The 14,644-nt window shown below is 33.4% G+C and overlaps 1 protein-coding gene across 3 annotated transcripts in view; it reads left to right on the forward strand.

Moving 5' to 3' along the window:
- LOC105426559 (facilitated trehalose transporter Tret1) overlaps positions 1-14,644 on the forward strand; it is a 31,322-nt gene that overhangs the window by 1,861 nt on the left and 14,817 nt on the right. For 2 of the 3 annotated variants that reach the window (XM_089073444.1, XM_011637853.3), the window contains 2 exons: positions 2,767-2,946; positions 8,680-8,876. In XM_089073444.1, the coding sequence (XP_088929570.1) occupies positions 2,862-2,946; positions 8,680-8,876 (282 nt within the window). In that variant the 5' untranslated portion in view covers positions 2,767-2,861. Of the gene's footprint in view, positions 1-2,725; positions 2,947-8,679; positions 8,877-14,644 lie in introns of all 3 variants that reach the window. The other variant, XM_089073443.1, reaches the window with a different exon arrangement.

Below are 14,644 nucleotides of genomic sequence, written 5' to 3' on the forward strand. Positions count from 1 at the left end.
TGTCTCGCATTGTATTGATGTCGATTAACACCTTCACTTTGTCGCTGTTGATCTCAACTGGCCGGTTCGAACGTAATATTTCTTCAGGATAAAAAAATCTTCAAAAGAAAATCAAATCACTTCTGACACATATGTCCTTTCACAGTAACCTCCGCACATATCTTTTTACAGATTTGCATTTCTGTCTTCCTTTAAGATAAAAAAGCATAATATGCTGAAAATGCTCATTTTTATTATTTATCTTACAATGAATGCCAAATACATAATCAATCATCATGCTTTTTTTTTTAAATGCATGTTGAAATATCACCTATAAAATGTTGATGCCAATATGTAATACTACTATATGGCTACTGGAGCAGTTTTCCTATAAGCGGGAGTAAACCTAATACTGAAGGATGAAAGATGGACAGCTATTGGCTCTATAGGAAAAAGTAGGAGCAGTGTTCAATAATCGTTAATGCGAAAGCGTGACGACAGAATAAACAGATCTTTTTTTTATTAAAAGGCTCGATTGCACTAACTTTGAATTTTAAGTGGTATTTAATATATAATACGTGTCACGTATATTATGTATTAAGTTTCGCTTAAACCCGAAATAATATTGGTGCAACCGGGCCTAAGTAATTGATAATTAGTAAGAAAAATAAATATGGAAAGTATCTATAATTCATTTTCATTTTTTACTTACTAATAATAATAAAATAAAATAATAATAATAAATAATAATAAAATTCAAAATAATAATTCAATTTTTTTTTATTTATAAAGATGACAATGTTCAAATATAAAGTTACTGATTTTTATACAAAATTAGCTTAGTGTATTTACTTCGTAAATATTCGCTCTTTTATGACATTTGTTTTGCTTCTGAAAATAATCGAATATTTAAGTATATCGTTATCTCATATTGATTTTATTAAAATAAAGTATTATATGAATAAATAATGAGATTACAAAATTTATAGACTAGCGTTTGAACTTTTGAATGGTGTCAATACAGCGTCAGATCAATTCGCATTAGCTTAGACCATATACTATTAGGTATTAAAGAGTCAAATTTGACTCAATTTCTTAAGTTAAATAATTTTAGTTGTTTTTAACTATCATATGTTGAAATTCACTATTTTAACGAAAAACATGTTTTTAAAAAAATAATTATAATAATACCAAATTAACTGATTTATGTATGGATTTATGTATGGATCAGTTAAAATATTTAGTTGAAAGAAAATAGCGCCATTATTTAATAAAACAAATGAATAACAGCGATGTTGCTAGGAGCGATATAAGTTACCGTGTAGAGACAACGCGCGTACGTCGCGACGAGTCACAACGTGTCTTAATACCATCGAATAAACGCATTGTGTCTTCGAAGAAAAGATTATGTTAATGTTAAAGTATTACTTATTTGTGATTTCTAGTGAATAGAAATTTAACGAAAAGAAAAAAGTTATAAATCAATTGTATCTTTGTCTTGTTGTGTACTGTTGTGTTTTTTTTATTATCGTGTATTTGTAATATTTGGTTTTGAAAATCATTTTCATGTTTATATTGTGCGTTATTCGGAGATTACATATATGTAAAGAAATCAGCATGATTTTCGAACTTATTATATACGTAAATCATTTATTATTGGCGAAAATTATTATATATGTTTACGAAACAAAGTTCGATTGAAAGATGTATAATTATGTTGCAAAATTTCAAGAAATAAAATATGTACATATATACACATGATTGTTTATATTTAAAATTGCATTAAAATTTATAATTCATTAAATATAACTTTAATTTAACTCACATTGTGTTGAAAACAACAATAAGATTAGTAATATTTAATCAAAATCTGAGTATCCTTTGACTATTACGATATTAGTAAATTAAAACACAATATTGAGTCATTTTTTATTAAATCGAAAGCTTATATTAACGTATGCACATAGTAAACAATAAACAAAATTTTAGTCAAATATAACACACTTCTTGAGTAAAATTATTTAACTCAATCGTTTAAGTTAAATTAACCATATATTTAGTAGGAGCAATGGCGACTTATAGAAATGGTTAAAAATGACTAAAATTGGGACTAATTTGACACTATGGATTTAACAGTGTAGTGGAAGCAGATGTGTCATGCACATGCTTTACAATAAACAGTGATAAAGACAGACGAGCATTGTCTGCACCGTAGTGTTGCGGTATCGCTGAGAGCTTCGCTAGCCATATAGTAGTATTACATGTATGGTTGATGCGCTTCCAAAATTTGAACTGAAGATAGGCGCTTTTTAGATTAAATCTTTTAAAAGCCGCACGGATTTATTGGTCAAACCAATATTTCATCTTCATATATGGTAGTTTTATAATATTTAATGATAATCAGTAGATGCCTTTTTTTATGGAAATATTGAAATAAATATGATTTAATAATGCTTTTTTTTTTTTAACAAAAATTATTTTTCTTTAACTTTTTTTATATTAAATTTTTTTTTATTAAATATAAAATTATTGAATATAAAATACATATGATCCGCATTCGAGTAATGCATAATTTATTTTTTATCATCGCGTGAAAAATCTTGTATTATTATTAATTCTTATATATAATTTGATAAAAAAACAAAGAGTAGTTTTAAATTTTAGTCGTTTAAAATTATTAATTTCCAAATAGGTATTATGCAAAAATCATTTTTTTATAAAAACAATTTCTGCTGCTTATTAATAGATTGGAATGTTTTAAATAACATGTCACATTTTGCCGAATAGTCAGCCTAGAAACCATCGTTTCTGGTCTGGCCAATGGTTGGGCTTCACCATATTTAGCGCAATTAATATCAGCGGAGGCGGACGTTTCCTTGAAAATGACTGATATCGAGGCATCTTGGATGGCATCCCTTTTGAGTTTTGGACGTGTAATCGGAGCATTTATCGGTGCTTTTTGTCAAGGTGAGAGTCCATTATCGCACTTTTTTTAAAAAAGCACAACATACTCACCTTTTTAAAATTTATTCATTATAAATTAAAAAAAAAATAAAAAAATATCAAAATAAATTTCTTTGAATCAGTTAAGTTTAAATTATGTGTATCCAACAGTGATCAATTATATTTGTATTAATAAATGTAATATGTTCATGTTATAAATTATAGTATACAATTATGATAAATATTACATTATTTATTCTGTAATTCGTTTTATGACAATAATATGTGAATAATAACATTTTCTATTAAATAAATTTTTTTCCTTCTATTTATATACATTATTTAACCTTTTTTATCTTTTTAATCTTTTTTATCTTTTATTTTTAATTGAAAAATTATGAAATTATAGGATGTCAAGAAAGAGAAAAAATCTAACCTCTTTCTATTCTTTAATATGTCTTTTTAAGGGGATCCTGGTCTGACGAGTGAATTCCGACGAAAACATTCACATATGCACATCTAAATACATTTAGATACATTTATGTATTCCAAGTAGCAAGATGACATCATTATAACGATGATTTAAGATCATTTCTCGTCATTCGACGTATGTGTACTAAATAATGACGTAAAATAAATGTAACATTTGTCACGAAATATTATCGTCATAAATATATCGTCATTTAATCATCATTTTTAATGAATAAATAATGAAATAACATTATTAATTATCTTTCTTAATTAACTATAATTAACTGTAATATAACTATAATATAACTAAATAAGAAAAATATTTCCCATATTTAACACAATTAACAAATTCATTAACAGGTAAATAAAAGATATGCAAATTTATAAACATTTTCATAAGAATGATGATTCTTATTAAACATAGGTTCATGGCTCTATATATGTAACTAAATTATCTACAAGAATTACATATGCAATCGAGATTTTAAAATTGAGACTATTTATACAATATAATAACATTTATTAACCAGATCTTCATATCTTAAGCAGAAATCCCGTAATCACTTATTTGATCATTTCAGTAGCAGATTTCATCCCAATATATAATACTGAGATTAAACAGTATCGAGCAGGATCTCCAAGTGGATGAATGACCGATTTTAGAAACATGCGATGATACGAGATAAAAAATGTTTCATCATTTTCTCTCATTTTTTTTCATTTTTTCATTTTTTTTTCACTTATTTTCTGTAAGGGTATTTTATGTCATACTACTGTGATCAAATATAAACGAGATTTTTTAATTTAAACTGCGCGGGTTCATCGATTCTGACAAATATTTTTTTTATTAAGTTGGTAGTACTATCTTTGACATCTGTGTGAAATTTCATGTCATTTTCTTCATTTGTTTAATAGTGAACGCTCGTTTTTGTGAATATCCAAAAGTATTTTTTTCGATTTTTACGATGTGTGATTCTGTTGGGCAAAGAAATTGTATTTTATTTTGTTTGCGGAATGAAATTTCTGCTACTGAAACGTTCAGAATGTTGCAGAAGGCTTTTGGTGACCAGGCTCTATCAAGACCAAGAGTATTTGACTGGTATAAAATGTTGAAAGATGGTCGATAAAGCGTAGAAAACGAACCACATCAAAGACGACCAAAAACATCAACTGATGAACAACACGTGAAGCAAATCAAGGATTTGCTCCAAAATCGTCGATTGACAATTAGAGAATTTGCCGATACTGTAAACATTTCATTTGGATCAGTCCAGACCATTTTGAAAGATCATTTGTGCTTGAGAAGAGTCAAATCTCGTTTGGTTCCGAAAACACTTAAATTTTTTGGAAAAACAGCATCGCATTGAAGTGTGTGAAACAATGATTTCTGACTACCAGGACAAGATGAAACGCATGATAACTGGAGATAAGACTTGGATCTATACGTACGACTCAGAAACAACCGACCAATCGAGCGAATATCGTGTAAAAGGTGAGGCAAGACCAAAAAGATCGCGCCAAAGTCGCTCAAAAATCAAGGTTTTGTTAACAGTTTTCTTCGATTATCGTGCATTATGAATTCCTTCCGCCGGGCCAAACTGTCAACAAGGAATATTATTTGAGTGTTATGCGTCGTTTGCGTGAAGCTATTCGCCTTAAGAGGCCAAATTTATGGGCAGACAACTCATAGTTTTTGCACCACGATAATGCGCCATCTCACACTGCGCTGGTTCTTCGTGATCATTTCGCCAAAAACTCGACTCATATCGTTCCACAACTGTATTCGCCTGATTTAGCACCGTGTGACTTCTGGCTGTTCAGTAAACTCAAAAGATCACTCCGGGGACACCGTTTTGAATCGATCGAGGAGATACAAGCCGAAACGAAGAAAGTATTGAAGGCCATTCCGGAAGAAGAGTTTTCAGAGTGTTTCGAGGATTGGAAAAAGCGTTAGCATAAGTGTATTGCATTGGGAGGGGATTATTTTGAAGACGACGAATTTGATTTTGAAGAATAAATAAAGATTTTTCACTCTATAACAAAAATCTTGTTTATATTTGATCACAGTAGTATATATTATAGATTTTCAATACTAGCAGTCAATATCGGAACGCAACCGTAATTTTGTCATAAGTATCACGTCATCGGTCTGTCTTATAGACGTCATTATGATTTCTTTTTTGACGTCTTTTATGACGTGAGTTTGGTGATATTAATGATTTAAAATTGACGTTATATTGACGACATCTTGCTACTTGGGATACATACATACACTCATATATACATTTCTGTATGTACATGATACACATATGAACAAATTTTCGTATTGCTTTTTTGTATTACACTAAATATCTAACTCAATTCTAAAATCTCAATGTTGTTTTTTCATATAATCTTCTAGTTTAGCAATATCAGTTTTGTAGGTATAGACTGTAAAATTTTCATATAAAGCAATTATTGATTTGACAGCTTTGGATGCCATTTTAAAGTAACAAATGGCAAAAAAGATCTAAATTTAAAAAATTTTTCTCGTTCTTGATACAAAATACTACAAAATACTAGACACGTATCAATGCATAAACTTTAATTGTAAAAAATTGTAAAAAAGGATTTCCAGATCTATAAAGTTAATAATAAAAAATGAGAGCCATACAAAAATTATTACATTTTGTCGGTAATATAGACAAGTTCAGCATCCCCTTAATATGTCTGTTAAAATTTTTTTGATTTATCAATTGTTTGATCAAAACGATATAAAGAATGACCGCAAAAATCGCCCGTTTTGCGGCCCTCAAGTTTGAAATCGAAACCGGTGCTAAATGACAGTTTATCATAACACATTAATCCTCTAAAAGTTTCAAAGTGAGTCTACCTGAGTGAGATACCTTTCATTGCCGAGATATGAGCTGTTGAAGTCGGCATTAAACTCCAACTCAAAGTAGGTCATTGTATACTTTCCACGTGAATCATTCTGAGGTTGGTAGGAAAAAATGTTACAGACAATAGTTGCAGGTGTGTTATAAGACTATTTAATGGTGACCTTGACTTGATCTTGACTAATTCGAAACTTATCTTTTTATAAAAAAGCTATATGAGGAAATAATCCTAAATCAGATCACATTTAAAAATCTTGTCAGTTTATAAAACAAGGGAATGTACCAGCTCATTTCAACAATAAATACATTTCCAAAATTGAAAACAGCAGTTTATACTGAAGAAGTCAAATCACTAAAGAACCTTGCCAAGATCAAGTCAAGGTCACCATTAAGTAGTCCTTAAGTAACACATCTACAACTATTGTCTGTAACATTTTTCCCTATCAGCCATAACTTCGGAATAATTCGCGTAAAAAGTATGCAATGACCTACTTTGAGTTGAAGCTTAATCCCGACTTCAACAGCTTACATCTCGGCAATGAAAGGTATGCTCAATTCGAAACTTTTAGATGATTAATGTGTTATGATAAACTGTCATTTAGCACCGATTTCGATTCCAAATTCAAGGGCTGCAAAATGGGCGATTTTTGGCCGGTTTCTATGATCATTTTTTCTTCTTCTAATTGAAAATAAGTAACAATTCACGGAGAAGTCCCAGTTACATACAGAATAAATAGGATACAGCAGGTTGAATAGCTCGGACACAGGTTCAAACGGACACAATAAGGAACGGACACAAGGTGATTGAAATCGGACACAGTACTAATCGGTACACAATAACAGTGAAAATCGGACACAATGGCAATCGGACACAGTGGCAATCGGACACATTGAAAATCAGACACAGTAGGAAATGAACACACGGTAGCTGCAATCGGACATAGTAACAATCGGACATAGTGACAATCGGATACAGTAACAATCGGACACAGTAGCAATCGGACACAGTACAAGATAGACAGATAATTAAATAGATAAATAGATAAAAGAATCTGGCAAAAAAAACGCGGTGGTCTACTTCGCAAACCGAGGTATTAAGCGTTAAAGTTGACGATTTTAGTTAGGAAATCTGTCATAGCGATGTAATGCAACAAACTAAGCATGCGTTGTGACTCTGTACGCATGATAGAGGAGGCGAAGCCCCTTGCCCAAGGGTCTACTATCACAGAACTAATTAGGAAAACAATACAAAATTATATTTGTAACAAAATGAAAAGATCAGCGAAAACTTCACATCCAATCCTTGCGTTGGAGTCTTTGCCAATCTTTCTAGAATCTATCATTTTAGTATATGATAGACTCATCATTTTAGTAAGGCGAAAGATTGCATCTTACACTTCGAATATAATAACACTTTTAACACTTTTTTAAAAAAACTGTCACAATTGCAATTATCCGTGCGTCCATTTCCTACTGTGTTCGATTGGCACTATGTCCGATTGTGACTGTGTCCGATTGTCACTGGGTCTGATTGTCACTGTGTCCGATTGTGACTTTGTCCGATTGTGACTGTGTTTGATTGTAACTGTGTCCGATTGTCACTGTGTCCGATTGTCACTGTGTCCGATTGTCACTGTGTCCGATTGTTACTGTATCCGATTGTTACTGTATCCGATTTCAACCACCTTGTGTCCGTTCCTTATTGTGTCTGTTTGGACCTGTGTCCGATCCATTCAATCTGTCGTGTCCGATTTATTCTGTGCGCAACTGGGACTCACTCCAATTCACTATCTAAGAACAAGCCAGCCATGACTCAGTAGTAATCAACATTAGAAACAAAGTTTTATTTCTCAATAATAAAAAAATGTCATGAAAAGGCGAAGAAAATTTTTAGACTCACACATCGCCCTCGGATGCTTATTCTTAAAATCTTGGATGTATGAATCTTTATCCTTATAATTTTTGTATATCCTTTGTATATCCTTGTAATATTGTAATATAAAAATTAAAAATTTATATATTCTTAAAGTCCTTGCACTCTGTCTTGAAATTCCGTAATTATAAATATAATATTTCTAAAGTCATAAAACTAAATTTAAAATAATTAAGACTTTATTTTTAAAACAACTTATATTTTCATTGAAATCTTAGAATCTTTGAGTCTTAAAATCTTTTTCTAAATATTTTTCTAGAATTTTAGACTTTAATTTTATCTTTTTTTGTATTAAAAGTCCATCTTTCTTCATCTAATCATATGTTCTTCATAAAATGAGTTATCAAGTTCAAAAAATGTGTAAACAAAAGTAATGTTTTTTGTCCTCAAACAAATCAAGCTGCAGTTCTGAGTTATGGTGATCTTGTTCTCAGAATAACATGTCTCTAATATATACCATACAACACAATCCTTCAGAGTACACCGGCTTAAAGACGGTATTGCTGTTATCGGGCTTGCCGTTAATATGTAGCTGGGTCCTCAGCATCTGCGCTACGTCGATCTTGTGGCTCTACCTTTCCAGATTCTGTTCCGGGCTGGGATCGGGCATTATGTGGCCCACGATGTCCTTATATCTTAGCGAAATCGCTAATCCTGCCATTCGAGGCTCCTTGGTAATTTACTAATTGTATTTTTGTATGTAAAGCTTCTCTACTTGATTTTTTAAAAAACTATTTTGAAATAATCGCAACTATTAGTTTTGTTTTATAAATCTTTACCAATTCTTTAATTATCATAATTTTAGATTACTTTTTCTCTCACATCTATATAATTAATTTATTATTTTATCTTCGACAAATTTTAACTTCTTATTTTTTTTCTATAAATCAAGCAAGCTGGATTATTGCATTTGAGAATGCTTTTTATATAAATTAATATAACTTTTTTAAATGTTTTGCATTCTTAAAGGACTTTTGAAATATTTCAAACAAGAAAAAATAATTAGATTGATTTAATTTGGAACAAATATGGCGGACTGCAATAAATTTTGTTATCTTATTACTGATATATCAAATCTGTATCATTAAGAATATTAAAGAATATTACAGCGTTGGAAACAAGATCGGTTGGAGTCGTTATTCGGTTCGAGTCGTTATATCTTTAATATTAAACTTCGATAAACTATTAAACTATTAAATAAACTATTAAAAATATATAGCTATTACAGAAGTATTACTGCATCGAAAAGGAAGAGAGCAAGGAAAGAAGTATTTTGTGTGCGTCCGTGCGTGCGTGCGTGCGTACTCTGTACACTATACGTTCTGTGGCGCGGTGTTCGGCACAATGCGAGGAACGCGCTAGCTTCGAGACGCGATGTTCGGCGCGGCGTAGGGAGTGTTCCGTGTAAACACCCACGAATTCGCCGAACTCGCTCACGGATTCTCTGAAATATTTCGGAGAATCTATGAAAAATTAAAAATTGACGCAAGCGCCAATTTGCAACATCACGTCGCACTCCGTTTAGTGGCCGGTGGTCCTTGTTGATGAAATTGTATTAGTGCGAAGCAGAGCGCTTCGTTATAACTTTTACAGGAAATCCGAATTTATTTAATATTAATATTTAATAACCTGAACTTTTATCGTTTTATAAGCTAAAGAAAACAAATGAACTCGTTAACTTTTTGCTTCTTATCTTGTTCTCTACCAAACTCGTGACTATTATATAAGCAGGATGCGACGAAATATTTTATTTTTTGTATTTTTTTGTATTTATGTATTTTATTACTTTTTTTGTATTTTGCACTTTTAATTCCTTTATGTTTTATATATTTCTATTTTTTTCTATTTTATATTTTTCAGGTTTAATCTTTTTTTCTATAAAACGATAAAGTTCTGTAAAACGATAAAGTAAAACGATAAAGCAGGTTATTAAATATTAAATTATTTCGGGCTTTCTTTAAAGTATTAAGAAAATAAAATAAATTCTTAAGAATATTTTATTAATTCAACCAAATTAAACCTACGATAAACTTCCCTCTCTTATCAAGTCCATCACACACACACACACACACACACACACACACACACACACACACACACATACACACACACACACACACACACACACACACACACACACACACACCTACTTCTTCCTTTGCTCTCTTCCTCTCTCGCACAAATGCATAGTAGTAGCTTTGTAATAGCTATATACATTATTCGAATTTCTTTAAATATATCGTATTCTAGCTCAATTTTAAAGATGATGCCCAAACACTACCAACTTCTTAATAATTTTTTTGTATTCAGGAGGTCAAAATCTATAAAAAACATTATCCTTTTACTTTGGAGACGAAAATTGGCCACTTTTTAACATCCTCCTTTGCAGTTAAAGCTGCAAAAAGACTGTTCTCATATATTTTATCATATTATAACTATAATATGTGACGTACTGGGAAAGTTCTATTACAATTAAAATTAAGTATATTGAAACTTACGGATTTTTTGCTCTCAAAAGAAATTTTTTGTATCAATTATCGTTAATAAAATATTTATGATCAATATGATATTCAATTATTATTACAGATTAAGATTGTGAAGCTCGGAAGATGTAAAATCTAAGTGTAAAATAAATTGGACTGTACGAGCCAAGCTTGCTATCGATTGATGTTTATATGAGGGTCGTTCGATAAATCAGGTAAAAAAGCAATAAAATCATCTATTTTCTGGAAAATTCTTTTTCACTTTTCGATGTCTCCTTGGAGTTCTACACACTTAGTTCAGCGGTGTTCCAATTTTTTGATCCCTTCGGAAAAGTAGGCAGTCTCGAGGCCTTCAAAATACGCATCCACAGCAATGATGACCTCTTTATCGGACGAAAATTTCTTTTCCCCGAATCAAATCTTGAGGATTGGGAATAGAAAGAAGTCACAAGGGGCCAAATCAGGAAAATGGGATGGATGGAGCAGTTCGAATCTTAATTCATGCAATTTTGCCATTGCGACTGTGGAAGTGTGAGCCGGAGCATTGTCATGGTGAAAAATGACTTTTTTGCGCGCCAATCTCGCCGTTTCGTTTGCAGCTCTTCGTACAAATGACTCAGAAGTGTAGAATAAAATGCTCCTGTTTGACCCTTCTAAGTAGTCAATAAAGATGATTCCTTGGGAATCCCCAAAAACAGTGGCCATTATCTTCCTGACCGACAAAACAGTCTTCGCCTTCTTCGGCGCACATTTACCAGGCGCTGTCCACTGCTTCGACTGTTATTTTGATTCGGATGAATAGTGATGGATCCAAGTCTTGTCTACGGTCACGAATCGATGCCAAAGTCTTGTGGATTGCGCTTAAACATCGACAAGCACTGCTGCGAAATGTCGCATGCGTTTTTGATCGATGGTCAGCAATCGCGGCACCCATCGTGCACAAAGCTTTTTCATTTCTAATTTTTTGTGCAAGATATTATGCATCCTATCTACTGAGATGCCTATACTCTCAGTTATGTCACGCACCTTCATTCGACGATCTTTCATGATGATACAATAGATATTTTCAATCATTTTTGGCGTAGTAACTTTAACTGGACGTCCGGGGCGCGCTTCATCTTTGGTTGATGTCCAATCTCTTTTGAATTCGTTAATCCAAAAATAAACGGTCTTCAACGCTGCAGTCCCCATAAACTTCGTCCAATTCGGCTTTAATCTGCGCAGCCGTCCACTTCTTTAAATAAACATGTTTAATCACTGCACGGAATTCGTCTTTCTCCATTTTTACAACTGCTGCTCACTTCTAACGTCTGCCACATGTAAACTAAGCGTCGCTTTTGGCTGAACTTGGTATGAGGCAATTTGAATAGTGTTACTTCCTGACTATATGCTGCATATACTACACAGTTCATTATGGCGCTATCTCGCAAAAATTTACCTGACTTATCGGACGACCCTCGTATATTGAAAATAAGTAATAACAATAATATAAATAATAACATTAAAGTTTCAACCTTTAAGATGGTCTTCATCAGTATAACAATTCAATATGATATTCGCAATTCGCTATGTCATAATTAAACTTTGTTTCGTAGAAACAAAGAAAGAGTAGCGCCTTGAAGAGAAACAAACAAAGAAAAAGTAGCGCCTTGTTTTCAATGTATGAAGGCGTTGTTGCATCATCCGATGTAAATTGGAACAATTATTGGTAGTCATGAATGTACATTCATTTGAATTAAAAGCAAAGTCATAAGAGTAATCAGAATTCCGAGAAGAAGTCTGCTTAGGATCATTTGCGTAATTAGAAATCATTTGTAAGCTAGAAAAGTTTCCCAAAAAATAATTAATTTAAAAACCAGATTGAGAAAATAAATTCGATGTAAAAATGAGTCATTAAGTTAGATGATTTGAAATGTCAAACGGAATAAACAGTAAAGATAATAACAATATAAAAACTGAAGGCTAATTACGAAATGCTTTGAATAATGATCGCGTTAAGATAGATAAGTTAACAGAAATGATGAATGTGAACATCAATAAAAAATTGGTTGTACCTTGTAATCAGTCGAAAAAGGTGTATAAATCAAATGGTCCGCTTTCAAGAGTGGTCAAGGCAATTGTGAGGGTGAGAATAAAGAAGGAAACAAACGAAAAACAAAAGGAAAGATAGTGTTACATCCGAGGTTCGAGAGGAGAGATAATACCTTTGGAGGAGGAACTCGGGTGGACGCACGGAACTGTTTTTGCTCTCCCGGATCGACGTTGTGGGGTCGATCCGCGAGTCGAACGCGCCCTAAGAGCACAGGGAACAGCTCAATGTCGGTAACATTATAACCTTTACGTGCGCTAGCGCGGTCGGTGATCCGTTTTAGGTCAGAGAACCGAATCTCTTCAACCAGGAATGGTCGTGCGATCTTCAGGTGCTTGAGAATGATTCGGGGTCGAGATTTTTTTTAAAATAAATTGAAACGTAATTCGGGTCAACTATGATTTAATAATAAAAAAAAGAAATACAAACATCTTAACTCTACGTTCCTACGTAATAGCAAGTGAACACAAATATTGGAGTGTACATTTGAATACTTTCGTTTCATGAAAAACTTTCGTTTACATAACTTTCGTTTACATAAAAAAAAAACTTATATGTTTGAGAAATCCGCTTATCTCTAAATTCCCAATTGCTCTAATTGGCAAAAAGTTGGTTATGGCCAGCATGTCAACGGGATCGAGTTGAAGGTGTGGCGGAGGATTAGGGTGAACGCTGCGGAAAGCTTTGAACGGGAACGAGATAGGGAAGAGGGTCACGGGAAATGTACATAGAGATGGTGTCGTGAGGTTGATGTTTCGAAATTTCTTCCCAAAACTCGTTGTTGGGCTTGAATTTTCGTTTTATGTAGAAAACTCCCAGTGGTGGATGTGTGGGAGATTGAGGAAATTGGCGGACGAGATAGTAGAACTTCTCCTCGTCGAAGTTCTCTAGAGTGCACTGGTTTTTGAATTCTGCCGCGGAGCGGAAGGCGGTGGCGTACTCTTGTAATGAGATATTCGCAAGCTTAGGTTCTATTTTGATCAATTGCTCCGCGAATTCCCCGGTGTGTTCGGTTTCACGACGAATCCGCTTGTTATATTTCTCCCGACGATGTCGCAATGTCCGCTTTGTTCGGGATGGCCGTTGCTTTCGTTTGGTTCACTATGATAAATGTAAGAGTTAAGTTAGAGAGAGAGTGAGTTTGAGAGAGGTAAAAGAATTGAGGAATCGTGGTAGGGCAGCTTCACCGAGTCAATCGGCGGCTTGCCAATTTAGAATGTTGAGGAGCCGGGGAAAGGCAGCTTCACCGAGTCAGTCGGCGGCTTGCCAATTTGGAATGTGGGGGGTGATTTAAGGAAACAATTAAGTTAAGATTGCGAACCAAACAGCCAGTTAACCGCAGAAAAGAATGATAAAGACGAACTTACTTTTGTTGTGGCGGGGCGCAGGTGATGGACGAGAGCTGGGGTGACTTGGCTGGATCGTGAATCACACGGAATTGAAGTTTCGCACACAGATTCTAACTGAAAATATATTTCGCTAACAGCTTCAAAGGGTCCTGTCTGTGGAGGTGTAAAATGAAGAGAAGAGAGAGCGATCCGCTCCAACTCGCGGTTTATAAAAGGTTCCGGAAGGGTGGGAATATCTGAGGGCATGATTGAATTTCTGTGTTGGCTGTCGAATGATAGTTTAGAAAAATTGTGAATATAAGGGAAGGAGAGAAGCAGCGTTCTGTGGATTGTAGTTGTTTTTATGTTTCCGGATTTCCTGGCGAATGACGGAATTAGTTAGTGAAAATTTCATTCGCCATTCCACACCCTCAATTATTCATTGGTGTGCCCGCCAACGGCCGCTAATCGCTTCCTCTTGATTGGCATTTCCTTAGTTTCCCCACCAGTTTGAGGAGTGTCGCCCTCGAACGATCCCGGCG

This window comes from Pogonomyrmex barbatus, unplaced genomic scaffold, assembly GCF_055798465.1.
Source record: "Pogonomyrmex barbatus isolate J1 unplaced genomic scaffold, ASM5579846v1 scaffold15, whole genome shotgun sequence".
NCBI classification, from domain to species: Eukaryota; Metazoa; Arthropoda; class Insecta; order Hymenoptera; family Formicidae; genus Pogonomyrmex; species Pogonomyrmex barbatus.